Below are 13,710 nucleotides of genomic sequence, written 5' to 3'. Positions count from 1 at the left end.
ACTAAGAGACCAGCACTCACACTTCGGTTGGTTTAAGATAAAGCAGGTAATAATAACTGCATTACTGTGCTCATGGGAAACTGTGGTTACCACGGTGAATTTTCTTAAGTGGGTTCGGTTACAGTCGCATGTCAAAGCCAAAAACAAAGTTACTCACGTCCCAAGCACCTCTTTGAATTCAAACATCTCCTTGATATCATCGACCTGCTTCTTCCACGAGCAATCCCCGCCGGCCTCTCCGTTCTCCCGAGCCATGGCGGAAAAAAAACCGAGGAGGACCGTAGATGGAGAAGTGTGCGCTGGAGATCCCCGGAGATTTTCCCCGCTTTCCCACGCTGCACTTCCTGCTCTTTCTTCTCTCGCCTTCCCCCGGTTGTACCGTTACCAAATAACCCCGCTGAGGATCTCCCGAGTGCGCTCCCTGTAGCAGCTTAAACGGTTTGACGTAAATAGTTCAGTGAGGCGCGTGCGTGCGTGTTTCACCTTTGCGGTGCGGTGTCTTAACGGCACCGGTGCGGGTTTATTCCGCCCCGCGCGGCTGCTGAATGTTGATCCCGCGCGGACTGATGCGCTGCATCCGTTGTTATGGCAATGAGGAGAGAGAGTGAGTGAATGAGGAGGAGGAAGATGCTGTGCTCCTCACCGCGCGACCTGACAAAGAGCAAATGCATGAGAAATATGGCAAGCCGTTTTAATATCCAACTAATAAGAATCTTTTTTTTTTTTTCTTGTTACGAGTAATTTAACAAACAAGTAAGTAAATATTTGATTGTTACTGGTTAACCAGTAGGCCTATTTCAATTGCTACTGGTACCTATTCCACACTCTTAAAAAAATGCTGGGTTAAAAACAACCCAAGTTGGGTTGAAAATGGACAAACCCAGCGATTGGGTTGTTTTAACCTAGTGGTTGGGTTAAATGTTTCACTCAACCTGCTGGGTAGTTTTTATTTAACACAACTATTATTTAAAAATTACTGTATTCCTTGCTTAAAATGAACCCAAACTATGTTGGAAATTAACATTTATTAATATCCTTAATAAATGAACATTTATTTCCAACCTAGTTTGGGTTCATTTTAAGCCAGCCATATAGTAATTTTTTAAACAAAACTGCCCAGCAGGTTGGTCAAACATTTAACCCAATCACTGGGTTTGTCCATTTTCAACCCAACTTGGGTTGTTTTTAAGCCAGCATTTTTTAGAGTGTATTTCTTAGTTACTGATATCTATTCTGGCTTTACTAGTTTCTTTTGAGACAATAGTATCAATCTGAACTGTTACTAGTACCATTTTTTTATCTCACTAGTTACTAACAACTGTTTTCCTTGTCACATGTAATGACTTTATAGTTCAATTAAAAATCTTACTAGTAAAACTGAAAAATATTACTAGTAATAAGTGGATAACACACTATTGTTTAATAGACACTAGTGTCTATTAAATCTTTACTTTCCTTGTGGAAAGAACTATAAAATTGACTTGAATAGAGACTAGTCACTATTGAAATAAGTACTGGTGTTGGCGCACTACCCACGAGGCTATCAGCGCCGACACCAGTACTTATTTCAATAGTGACTTGTCTATATTCAAGTCTATTTTAATTTTTTTTCCACAAAACTTATAGAGCCATTGAGCTTGGGGCGACCCGAGTTCGAGTCCCGGCTCGAGGACCTTTCCCGATCTCACTCCGCTCTCTCATAATAAAGGTAAAAATGGCAAAAATAAATCTTTTTTTCTTTTCGTTTTTAAAGAAAGAAGTACTGGTATCTAATGAATAATTAAAATCAAAAGATGGTTTCTATTGGATTACTTCCTAGTATTTACAAATACGTTCTATTAACATAAAAAAATAATAGTTTTATGAAATAAATGTTAAAATGGCTTGCCATATGAGAGAGGAGAGGAGGAGGAGGAGAGATCGTGTGCCTGTGTGGATTGTTCGCATTGCACCAAAAGCATGCTCAAGTCCAACTGAAAAAAAGCATGCATCCTTTTAGATCAATTATTTTAATAAAGTCTAAATTCTCAGTGTGCCCTGTAGGAAATAAAACAGTGGCCAGCTTAATATAGATGCATTATGGCACATGCAAGATGGATGATATTAATCACTGTTAATAGTTACTGCATTTTAAAGCAACAAAGTCAATATGTTAGGAAAAATAGTTTAGGCAAAGTCAAGGTAAAACAACACTTTGGCTACATCTGGTGGCATCCATTTGTAGATGATAATAATCCACAAACCAGCTTCAGATTTCTACACATGCCTGTGTTTAGCAATAATCTTAAAAAGTGCAGGAAATGCTTAAAATTATTTTATTGCTATTATCCAACACCCCAGGACTTAATTGTAACACAACTGTACTGTAAAAAATAATATTTACCTTGAGGTCGGTGGCCTTCTCACAGCAAGTTGCCTCGTGACTTTCAGATTGAGATGGTGAGAGGATGCCAGAGCTTTTATGAGTCACTTGAATAATGTATTTACAGTGACAACCTTTTCAATATTTTTTTCCCCAAAACTAGGCTCGCTCACTCACTGTCCCTCCCCCATAGAACCTCATATGTGTATATAACTCATAATACAACAACATTTTAGGGTTAAAAGCATGTTTGAGACCAGGCCTTAAAAGCAGCACTGAAGCTTGCTTGACACATGTCTGCTGTGGATGTCAGATTGGCTGCAGACCGCTCACTTGTATCAGTGGTACAGTCAGCGGCGAGGATAGAATGAGGATGTGTGTGTGTGTATGTATCAGTCAGCTCCTCTGCTGTAGTCTCCCGCTCATGAGTATTCCAGCTGCAAACCACTGCAGTTTCTCGGCTCTGGAAAATCTGTCCCTCCCTTTGCATTCTGTCTCTCTCTCTTGTCCTCTTTCTCTCTTTACCAGCTCTGAGTCAGCAAATCTAAGCAGTTTGATCTGACAGTCACCACCCCCCTCCCCCATCTAAGATATTTCTCCTCCGAATCCTGTGTCCACTTGTTCATTTGGTTTGTCAGTCATTACGAAACAAATCATGCTACCCAGGAACCGCAGACAAAAAGTGCTAATAAAGACATCCTCGCTGGTAGTTATTCATATGTTGCTAGTTAAATTCAAATTGAACCAAAATAAGTTAACTTTTTGGGGGAGAAGGAACATTGCGTGACACTTCACAATAAGGTTTAATTGATTAACAATAGGTATCATACAAGGTAGCAAATATTTTAACAGCAGTTATTAATTTAGGTTAATGTTAATTCAATATATAAATATACTATTGTTTATTGTTAAATTTATTTTTGTTCATGGCCTACCATAGATTAAACCATCAATATATGAGGAAAATATTTTAAATAAGATGGAAGAACAAAACACTAAAGTTGGCTAAGGTTTTTATCTGACAAAATTAACAGGCAAAACTACTGGTTTTATTTTACTACGCAAAAAAATGCGTAGAAAAACAAAAAGCCCACAGGAAAAAAACATACACTCACTACAAGTTATTAATATTTTGTTGGTTCTCTCGTTTTTGCATGTTCATAATTTCTTTGCATGAATCGAAGCACATTATGCAATACGCTTACAAAACCTTTAATATATTTTTTATTATATTTGAATAAAGGGTATAAATTTTCCTAGGCTGGTCATCACTTTTGGACACTACTGTAGATGCACTAATGTTAAAAATAAATTAGTATGTATAAATTAACTTTAACCTGCATGCTACAACAGTTTTGTTCATTATTTCGTAAGCTTTAGCAATTCCATCTACTAATGTTAATGTATAGAACCTTATTGTAAAACCTTTTGACCAATTAATTTCCATCTTTTCAATGAATTTTTCAGCCGCTTATGATTACTAGAAACGGATTTTAAAAAAACTCTGTATAATAACATGAAACAATTTCTAGCTGATAAGATATTTTAGAGCTAAGCAGAAAACAGCTACTAGAACTAGAAAAATGTCTATGCACTACACAAATTTCCACGCCACTGGAAGATTTTACTACAATTCATGAGTTTTCAAGGCCTGGAAACACTTTATTTTACAGTGTCCAGTTACATATGTTGCATGTACTTACAGTAGTCATAACAGTAAATTATGCATGATTACATGCAACTAACCCTAAACCAAACCATAACTCTATAGAAAGTACATGTTGTTAAGTAATACTACTCAGTACTTAAATGTATAAATGCACTGTAATAAGGACACCTTAAAAAAAAAAAAATTATAGTGTATATAGTGTAACCCAAAGTTACTTTGCAATTACAGCTTCTTCCTGCACACCAGTTATTTGGTATTTGGCGCCCCCACGTGGATACCATAAAAAAATAAGTGTAGAACAAAAATCTGGTTTGGTATCTAACTGTAAATTTTATGAACACAGAAACTTTTCTTCTAATTATTATACATTTTTTATTACTTCATAACACAGTTTTAAAACTATTGCACTTTGAATTTGTAACGTGTGTGCGTGCACTGTTGCAGATAGAAAGCATAAAAATGTCTTCTGCGATACAGAAGCGTGTATAAGTCTGATAAGCATTTGACAGGTACTTCTCAGATCAGCACCCATCACATTATATACAGTAATGAGACCTTCCTACAAAGTTTGGTACCTCAATTTAATCTTAACCCTGAAGTAGCCAATCAAAATCTTCCAGTTCTCTTGAAAACTACAGACAGGTCTATTCAAGCAGAGTTGGAAGTAAACTGCAGGAAGGCAGCACTGATACCCAGCTCCGCCAGTTTACTACGGAGGCCCCTCCCCTTCTGCATCAGACTCCTCCTCCTCCTGCTGACCTCTCTTCTGTATTTACAGAGGAAGGAAAGAAATACAAGGAGTAAAATTAGACCGCATTCTGCTGCATGAATGAAGCCAGTGTGATCTTTCCCTCTCTTTTTCTACAGGACCTCTGTATAGTTTATCCTCATCTCACTCACCAGCTTAAGAAAATCAATGAGTTTATAGGCATCTTCCCCTGTGGTCAGGTCCATGAAGTCTCGTGGGATTCTGTAGGACAGACATGGGCTGGGCTGAACCGTGACCTCACTGGTGGTTTGTCGAAATGCAGGACCGTCCTAATAAAATACGGTATGCATGCTATTAATATAACAGCACATTTGTCTTTTAAAATACTGGCCGTGAAATGCATTTGAACAGGGTTTGGTGTATAATGTGTACCATTTTCATGTATAAACTACCTGCTGTGTTGTGTCCTCTGATTGCGTCTGATTGGCTGTGAGATTTTTGCCAGATGTTAGCTCCTCCCATGTGAAAAGCAATGAGTCTGTGACTTCACCAAACGGGTTGAAGTCAATCAACCACACGCGTCCCTTTAGAAAAACAAACTTTTTATATGCTATTTTTCATGCTCAAACATCAACATTACACACTAAATAAAGTTAAACATGTAAAAATGCATAATAGGTCCTCTTTAACAAACAACTGGCTTCTATGGAAGCTTGTTTCCGCCGCTAAATAAAAAAATAAAAAAGGTAATTGCGACTTTTTATCTCGCAATTCTGACTTTTTTCTCACAATTGTGTATTTATTTATAGCAAATCTGACTTTATAACATGCAGTTGTGAGTTATAAAGTCAGAATTGTGAGATATAAACAATTCTGAGAAAAAACATCAGTCTTTTTTCCCCTCACAATTATAACACGCAATTGCGAGTTTAAATCTCGCAATTCTGACTTTATAACTCACAATTCTGAGAAAAAAATGTCAGAATTGTGAGATAAAAAGTCACAATTACCTTTTTATTTTTTTTATTTCATGGCAGAAACAAGCTTCCATAGGCTTGCACTGGAATTACATTTAAGAAACAATCTATTTTTGAAATTCAGAAAAGAACTTTTTCACTGAAATGATAAATGCTGATGAACATTAAACTTCAGAGTAAAATCATACATTGCTATACAGTAAATTACACATTTTAATGTAAAATTTGCATTCATAAAAACCTTACTGAGCTGTCTCTGTAAACATCCAGGACAACTGAAAAAAAAAAAAAAATAGAATATTGTTAATGCACATATGTAACATTTTAAAAAATAAGACATATTTTCTTCTCCGCATTGATACACTTACAGTCCTCATCTGGGAACTGGTATTGGATGTGGTCTCTGAAGAATTGCAGTATAGACGAGGAGATGCTGGCCTCTTGTTTGGCGATGTGCTGATAATGTTGTGTGTAATCTCTCTGACAGATCGCTAAAAAACAACCTTGATCTTAGTATGAACATTATACAGTACATTCAATTAAAAGCATTAAATTCAAAACAGAATATTCACATATTAGTATAATAAATGCAGATTGTTCATACCAATTAGTTTATTTTCTTTCACAAAGCAACGGAATTCTCCTCCTGGAATGAGCTCGCTCCATTTTCTCAACACCAACTGCACAAAATGAGTCCCACATGAAAATTATTTATTATTTAATAATGTTTATTTAAAAGATATTTAATGGTTATTCATCGGGTTTCATTATAATATAATATAATATAATTTATTGTTACATATATACATAATAAATATACACAGTACTACACATATATTATGTAAACACAAACTTTTATTTTGGATGCGATTAATCATGATAATCATTTGACAGCACTAAAATATAATATAATATAATATTATAATATAATATTATAATATAATATAATATAATATAATAAAGGTGTGCTATGGAACAAAAATATCTGAATGGTGCATACTGAAAAAAAAAGTATGTTTGGCTGCTTTATTGTGTTTTCTGTACCTCATAGTTTATGGTTGGGTCTGGAGAATCATCACTACAATGGAGGAATCTGCCAACGAAGGTACAAAATTATTACTTCAACCATCCAAATTTCTTGAGAAGAAAAATCAAATCACACGGAGCTTGATGGGAACCGGGAATATCAGCCTTTATGAACCTGTGCGAGACACTTACGGCTGTGTGAGGTCATGCGTGATGAAATCTGAACTTTTGAAAAGGAGGAAGATGTCACTTAGACTCTGACACTGCAAGGAACTGTTCAGGGCAATCCAGTTAGCATCCTGAGAGGAAGACAGAAATATGAAGAGTATTGTGAATATAATAGATTCATGTGTATGAAATGCAATTGGGAGTAAAATTTTCTCACCCGTGGGGCGCTCCAGTTCAGTTTTGGAAAGACGCATCCGCCCAGAACATTTATTGCCTCCTGCACCTTTACATTGAACTCTGGGAATTCTGGGGCCTGTGGAAGATAACCACAATTTAGTACCTGCACAAATATATTAGATCAGCTCGGCTTTGATTGAATGAGAGGAATGAGACGCACCGTAACCGTTGTTGTAGTTTCATCGTCAGTCCACTGGAAAACAAAACCACGAGATCAGGAGTAGTATAAGAGATATCTAAATGTACTTGTATTTCACACAGCCACACTCACCTGAATGTCCTCCTCATCCGAGTCACTGTTGTTGGCGGCCTGCGTTTGCAAATTGTTGTTCTCACTATAAATAGAGACAATGAGACATCCTATAACCAGGCAAGAACAGAAACTGTCGCAATTGTTTGTTCAATACCAAACCGTTGCCCAAATCTCACCTGCCAGAAACCACAAGTGTCCCGTCATCTAATAAGTAATCGATTACATTCTGAGGTATAGACAGAATCAAGCTGAAAAAGAGAAAATAATCAGCATTAATAGCTACTTAACTACAACATCACATTAATCAAAAACATTAGTATATAAACTCAAAGGTCCATCAGTATTTTAGGCTTTGTTATAGTACATAATTTACACACACACACACACACACACACATACATACATACATACATACATGCATACATGGAGATAAAGTACAGCTTTGGCAATATTGTATTATTTACATTCATGCAAATAAAGCAATTTTAAATTGAACTGGAAAAAAAAAATGAGTACAGTAATGGAATATACTGTGTTATTTTGATATATATTCATGTTCAAATACAATGGTAGTTGTCCAAAAAAAACAAACAAACAAACAAACAAAAAAAAAAAAAAAAAAAAAAAAAAAAAAACATGGCAGTACTAATGAGCATATCCAAAAATATCGTCCAAAAACATGGAAGCACCATGGTAAATGTCCATGGCTGCATCATAGTACCATAATTTGCTATGGTACTTTTTACTACAACGCACGACGTTTGGACGCTTTCTGAGTTTCCCGGTGACAACGCGATCATTATATATTACCACGCGGTGCAAATAACTCTCTTACCTCTTAATTGTGTGTTTCTTGAATAAAGGATACCAAACAGAAAACTGACAGTTTACAACCTGCTCCTTCTTCATGCTGCCTGAAACTACACTGATAATCTGCGCAACCTCAAAAACATTCCGGCATAACGATAGTACTGGTAACTACAGTTCCGATTCATAACCGTGCTTTGTTTTGTAACGATTCTGTATTTTTAATACTTTAAGGGATGTTTTATGTTCAGTTATATTTGTTCTTCCTAAATATCAGTGTCCAGGTTGACAATATAATGTATACAACGATAACATGATGCAATGTACAAGAGGAGGAACTGTTTTAGCTGCACACACGTAGGCAGATGTTCATTGAACACGTGACTATATGTAAGAAAACTATCTAAACATCCCTCACTTTCTCGGTCTAGATCACTGTGATCTATTTGACATACTCTTGGATTTTTTCGGTACGTACCCCGGTAATTCAAACGACTTAGACAGATCTCGCGTTACCTTTTTGTGTATGAACTAGTTGAAATAGATTTGTTTTAGTCATCATGACAACATCATGCGCCCTGTAACTTAATTTCTGTTGTACGTGCAGAATTACTGTAACTGTTCCAGACATCACTGATCGCCTCCTGCACAAGATGAGCTCTCCAAAGAAAGCCACTACTGAACCTCATGTAATAAAAGAGGAGGTAAGAGTCTGTCTTAAAGGCATAGTAAAATAAACATGTTACATTTTGTCATCATGTAAACATCCACATATTGTTACAAAGTGCTCTTTAACATTAAAATATGTGTTCTTGTTAGCTGATAGCAAGTGGAAAGTGGGTGAAGCTTGAGAAGACCACATATGTGGATCCCTCTGGAAGCACCAGGTATTGATCTGTGACTGTATGTAAATGATGTGTGACCTCTGGACTGAGTGGAGTGGACATGATGATACTCTCACTGATTATTTACAGTTAGATAGATAGGTAGATTGGTACAGTAGGTAGGTTAGATAAATAATTGGAATCATCTTAATATTTAAATACAGAGTATTTAATATATATAAACAGTTTATATAAGTCTATCTATCTAACTATACGTTTGTCTGTCTGTCTGTCTATCCATCCGACTATCTGTCTGTCTGTCTGTCTGTCTGTGTGTCTATCCATCCGACTGTCTGTCTGTCTATCCATCCGACTGACTGTCTGTCTATCCATCCGACTGTCTGTCTATCCATCCGACTGACTGTCTGTCTATCCATCCGACTGACTGTCTGTCTATCCATCCGACTGACTGTCTGTCTATCCATCCGACTGTCTGTCTGTCTGTCTGTCTGTCTGTCTATCCATCCGACTTTCTGTCTGTCTATCCATCCGACTGTCTGTCTATCCATCCGACTGATTGTCTGTCTGTCTGTCTGTCCATCCGACTGTCTGTCTGTCTGTCTGTCCATCTGACTGTCTGTCTGTCTATCCGTCCGACTGTCTGTCTGTCTGTCTATCTGTCTGACCGTCTGTCTGTCTGTCCATCCGACTATCTATCTATCTATCTATGTATCTATGTATCTATCTATCTATCTATCTATCTATCTGTCTGTCTGTCTGTCTGTCTGTCTGTCTGTCTATCTGTCCATCTGTCTGTCTGTCTGTCTGTCTATCTGTCCATCTGTCTGTCTATCCATCCGACTATCTGTCTGTCTGTCTTTCCATCTGACTATCTGTCTGTCTGTCTGTCTATCTGTCCATCTGTCTGTCTATCCATCTGACTATCTATCTATATGTCTGTCTGTCTATCTGTCCATCTGTCTGTCTATCCATCTGACTATCTATCTATATGTCTGTCTGTTTATCTGTCTGTCTGCCTCTCTGTCTATCTATCCATCGACTGTCTGTCTGTCTGTCTATCTATCTGTCTGTCTATCTATCTATCTATCTATCTATCTATCTATCTGTCTATCTGTCTATCTGTCCATCTGTCTGTCTATCCATCTGACTATCTATCTATATGTCTGTCTGTTTATCTGTCTGTCTGCCTTTCTGTCTATCTATCCATCCGACTGTCTATCTATCTATCTATCTATCTATCTATCTATCTATCTATCTATCTATCCATCTGTCTGTCTGTCTGTCTGTCTGTCTGTCTACCTATCTATCTGTCTGTCTGCCTCTCTGTCTATCTATCCATCCGACTGTCTGTCTGTCTATCTATCTGTCTGTCTGTCTGTCTATCTACCTATCTGTCTGTCTGTCTGTCTGCCTCTCTGTCTATCTATCCATCTGTCTGTCTGCCTCTCTGTCTATCTATCCATCCGACTGTCTGTCTGCCTCTCTGTCTGTCTGTCTGTCTATCCATCCGACTATCTGTCTGTCTATCCATCTGACTGTCTATCTGTCTGTCTATTTATCTGTCCTTCTGTCTATCCATCCGACTATCCTATCTGTCTGTCTGTTTGTCTGTCTGTCTGTCTATCTATCTATCTGCCTGTAAATTGATGTTTCTGTCTGTCTATCTATCTATCTATCTATCCGTCTGTATATCTTTCTGTCTGTATATCTTATATATCTTTAATATAAATAAACAGATAGATAGATAGACATATGGATGGATAGATAGATAGATAGATAGACAGACAGACAGACAGACAGAATTTCTAGACATTTAACTGGAATATCTTTTGTGGATCTTTGTCTCCTCAGAACATGGGAAACCGCAAAGAGAACAACCCGAGTAGCCGACAGTGCAGCTGATGGTGTGTGTGCTTCCAAACACTCGCTCACATTTTCATTTGGAACTTTGTTCATGCTTTAATGCTCTATAAATATTAATAAGATTAAACGGATCTTAAGGTGTGGGAATCATAGCCCTTCTGAAGCGGACCCTACATAAAGACTGTGTTGTCATGGTGAAGCAGTTTCGACCACCCTTGGGATGCAACGTACTGGAGTTTCCTGCAGGTCAGTCTGCTTTAGGCTTGTACAACATAAAACAGTTTATATAAAATGAAATAACTATTGATTATTCGCTCTGTATGAATATTTCAGGCCTGATAGATGACAATGAGAATGCTGAAACGGCTGCTTTGAGAGAACTAAAGGAGGAAACGGGTTACAAAGGGGAGGTAGTGGGCATCACACCAGGTACAACTGCTGTAATGTGTCTGTATACTTGACAAAATATTTATAACTTAGATATTTTAATATCACATCCCATTTTCTGTGTTTTAGTCACATGTTTAGACCCAGGCTTGTCTAACTGCACCACACAGATCGTGATGGTACATATTAACGGAGATGATATTGAAAATATAAACCCCACTCAGCAGCTGGGTGAGTGACGGATCATTTACTATTATTTCAACATAGTGTGTTTTAAATGAATGCAAAACAATTCATGCCTTTTCTTTTGTCTCCAACAGGTGATGGAGGTATGTATTTGTTTTCCAGTAAAAATAAGTCACCATTATATTGATAATGTTTTGATTTTTTTTTTCTGAAACCGTATTTTGTCTCTCAGAATTTGTGGAGGTTATTCTTCTACCTCTGGATGAATTTCAGCAAAAAATCGATGGTGAGTGGGTTTCTTGCTGATGAGAAATGCATAAATCTTTAGTTTATAATTGTGTCCATTGGTTATAAATAACTGTATTGCTAAATAAGAAGTTCATAATTACACTGGCGGTCTTTTGCAATAAGTTTGCAATAATTATGATTTTTTTTTTTTTTTTTTTTAAAGAAGTCTCTTATGCTCAATAAGAGTCATCAAAAATATAGTAAAAACAGTAATATTGCAAAATATTATTACAATTTAAAATAACAGTTTTCTATCTAAATATATTTTAAAATTTTATTTATTCCTGTGATGATTTCTAAAGGATCATGTGACACTGAAGACTGGAGTAATGATGCTGAAAATTCAGCTTTACCATCACAGAAATAAATTATATTTCAAAATATATTCAAATAGAAAACAGTTATTTTCAAATGTAATAATATTACTATTTTACTGTATTTTTGATCAAATAAATTCAGCCTTGGCGAGCATAAGAGAGTTATGTAAAATAAATCTTATTCCAAACTTTTGACCAGCAGCGTAAATGACCTATTTATTCAGTATTCATTTTGTATGATTTCCACTCAATTTGTTAGGTTTTGCTTTGATGTACTAAACCTTCATTGTTGTTGTCATTTATTTTTTAATAGATTTACTGCAAAAAGAGAAAATCATTGTAGACTCCAAGGTGTACATCTATGCCATGGGGATGTCCCAGGCTTTCTTTAAACCTAGAGAGTTGCCTGTGCTGAAGCAGTGAGATTGACTGCACAAATCTCTCCTCTGGAACACACTACAGGCCGACAGCAGTCACAGCTTCTGTGCTGATAGATACGGTTGTGAGCTCATCAGTACTTGACCATGGCCTTAGAGTTTTACCACGATTGCCTGAACATTCCTAATAAACTAACAGTTCTTAATTAACAGGTATTCAGTGTTTTACAATTCCAGATTAAATAGATGATTAAATAGAATTTGACCAAATGGAACTAAAAGTTCTGGCAGCTAGAACTGTGAATTTTTTCAGTACACCCTGTAATAACAAAAGAAAACCACAAAATAATAATAGTTATATTTATAGGTCATACAGTAAGTGTCATAGAAAGACTCCTTAAGGTACTATCATTATCAGATCTTAGCATAATGTCATAAAACTGACCCCAAAATTTATGTTTTTGATGTACTGTATTTATGTTTTCATATAATGTCAGTAGCATTGAATATTGTGTATACAATTGTCTACAGGCCTGCATTGATTGTAAATCATTCTAAAACATTACAGTTTGTACTGGAAGATATGCATATGCAATGCTGTGTACATTGATAACTGTATTAAATTTTATCTAATAAATTTGGCAGTTTAGATTTTGCATATGTGTGTGGTTTTATGTCTCTAATTTGTTATTCTTTCTTGTAATTTTAACTGTGTGTGTGTGTGTGTGTGTGTGTGTGTGTGCGCGCGCGCGCACGCATGCACATTTACTGAGAGTGTAATTCAAAAAGGTTGTCAAACCCAGCTTTGATTTTATTACATAATTTATTGGTAAATTGCACATCTTACACATGGGTGCAGCTTGACACCGAATGCCTGTGTGTTTACATACATTTACAATTTACATTACTGTAATGAATAAGGAATCTATTCAATACAGTTATGTAAATTATAATTTAACAATTATCTGTTTAATGCATTTATAATTTATAAAATTATAATAACTTTTTGTAATATTAATCATTCGAAATTTTACTTTTATAGGTCGAATAAATATATAATCGAAATCTAAACGTAATTAATCCTTTGCTAAGAATAGAGCTCAATACCAGCCAATATTTTCGTCACGCTACCGTAAACATTAGTTTTATTGTATTGTATTGTTTTTTTATTTTTTTTTTTTTTTTTTTTTTTTACAAAAACGTAGGGTTATTGTGATATTTTTGTACAACGTTGGTGCT

General features: G+C 36.1%; 3 protein-coding genes and 1 long non-coding RNA gene across 4 annotated transcripts in view; 2 read left to right on the top strand and 2 right to left on the bottom strand.

Annotated features, from left to right (window-relative positions):
• Positions 1-611, bottom strand: part of camk1da (calcium/calmodulin-dependent protein kinase 1Da) — a 65,982-nt gene extending 65,371 nt beyond the window's left edge. The window contains exon 1 of the mRNA XM_051892473.1: positions 158-611. Coding sequence (XP_051748433.1) covers positions 158-255 — 98 coding nt within the window. The 5' untranslated portion in view covers positions 256-611. The remainder of the gene's footprint in view (positions 1-157) is intronic.
• Positions 612-630: 19 nt separating this feature from the next.
• On the top strand, positions 631-5,037 carry LOC127511570 (uncharacterized). The gene is made up of 3 exons (XR_007930076.1): positions 631-753; positions 1,627-1,708; positions 4,899-5,037. It is a non-coding gene; the product is annotated as an uncharacterized LOC127511570 (long non-coding RNA).
• Positions 4,379-8,493, bottom strand: cdc123 (cell division cycle 123 homolog (S. cerevisiae)). Its single transcript, XM_051892474.1, has 13 exons — positions 8,237-8,493; positions 7,578-7,649; positions 7,420-7,483; positions 7,309-7,341; positions 7,129-7,224; positions 6,936-7,042; positions 6,762-6,810; positions 6,322-6,397; positions 6,086-6,208; positions 5,964-5,992; positions 5,193-5,324; positions 4,932-5,069; positions 4,379-4,797 (listed from the first exon to the last, which is right to left on the bottom strand). The coding sequence occupies exons 1-13, from the start codon at positions 8,308-8,310 to the stop codon at positions 4,741-4,743; spliced, it is 1,050 nt and encodes a 349-aa protein (XP_051748434.1). The 5' UTR covers positions 8,311-8,493; the 3' UTR covers positions 4,379-4,740.
• A 31-nt stretch (positions 8,494-8,524) lies between these two features.
• nudt5 (nudix (nucleoside diphosphate linked moiety X)-type motif 5) lies at positions 8,525-13,129 on the top strand. Its single transcript, XM_051892477.1, has 10 exons — positions 8,525-8,678; positions 8,816-8,912; positions 9,028-9,095; positions 10,905-10,957; positions 11,055-11,162; positions 11,250-11,345; positions 11,433-11,534; positions 11,624-11,632; positions 11,722-11,775; positions 12,408-13,129. Exons 2-10 carry the CDS (start codon positions 8,862-8,864, stop codon positions 12,515-12,517), a joined length of 651 nt encoding a protein of 216 aa, XP_051748437.1. The 5' UTR covers positions 8,525-8,678; positions 8,816-8,861; the 3' UTR covers positions 12,518-13,129.
• The last annotated feature ends 581 nt before the right edge of the window (positions 13,130-13,710 follow it).

Source organism: Ctenopharyngodon idella, chromosome 4, assembly GCF_019924925.1.
Source record: "Ctenopharyngodon idella isolate HZGC_01 chromosome 4, HZGC01, whole genome shotgun sequence".
Classification (NCBI taxonomy): Eukaryota; Metazoa; Chordata; class Actinopteri; order Cypriniformes; family Xenocyprididae; genus Ctenopharyngodon; species Ctenopharyngodon idella.
This window is presented reverse-complemented; position numbering and strand designations above follow the sequence as displayed.

What these genes read in the sequence shown, in the direction of transcription:
- cdc123 (XM_051892474.1), bottom strand. Translation starts at nt 8,310, where the DNA reads ATGAAGAAGGAGCAGGTTGTAAACTGTCAGTTTTCTGTTTGGTATCCT. An exon ending in CGGATGAGGAGGACATTCAG is followed by an intron (nt 7,342 to 7,419) that starts GTGAGTGTGGCT and finishes TTTGTTTTCCAG; the next exon opens with TGGACTGACGATGAAACTAC. An exon ending in ACGCATGACCTCACACAGCC is followed by an intron (nt 6,811 to 6,935) that starts GTAAGTGTCTCG and finishes CTTCGTTGGCAG; the next exon opens with ATTCCTCCATTGTAGTGATG.
- nudt5 (XM_051892477.1), top strand. Translation starts at nt 8,862, where the DNA reads ATGAGCTCTCCAAAGAAAGCCACTACTGAACCTCATGTAATAAAAGAG. An exon ending in AGCCGACAGTGCAGCTGATG is followed by an intron (nt 10,958 to 11,054) that starts GTGTGTGTGCTT and finishes ACGGATCTTAAG; the next exon opens with GTGTGGGAATCATAGCCCTT. An exon ending in CGTACTGGAGTTTCCTGCAG is followed by an intron (nt 11,163 to 11,249) that starts GTCAGTCTGCTT and finishes TGAATATTTCAG; the next exon opens with GCCTGATAGATGACAATGAG.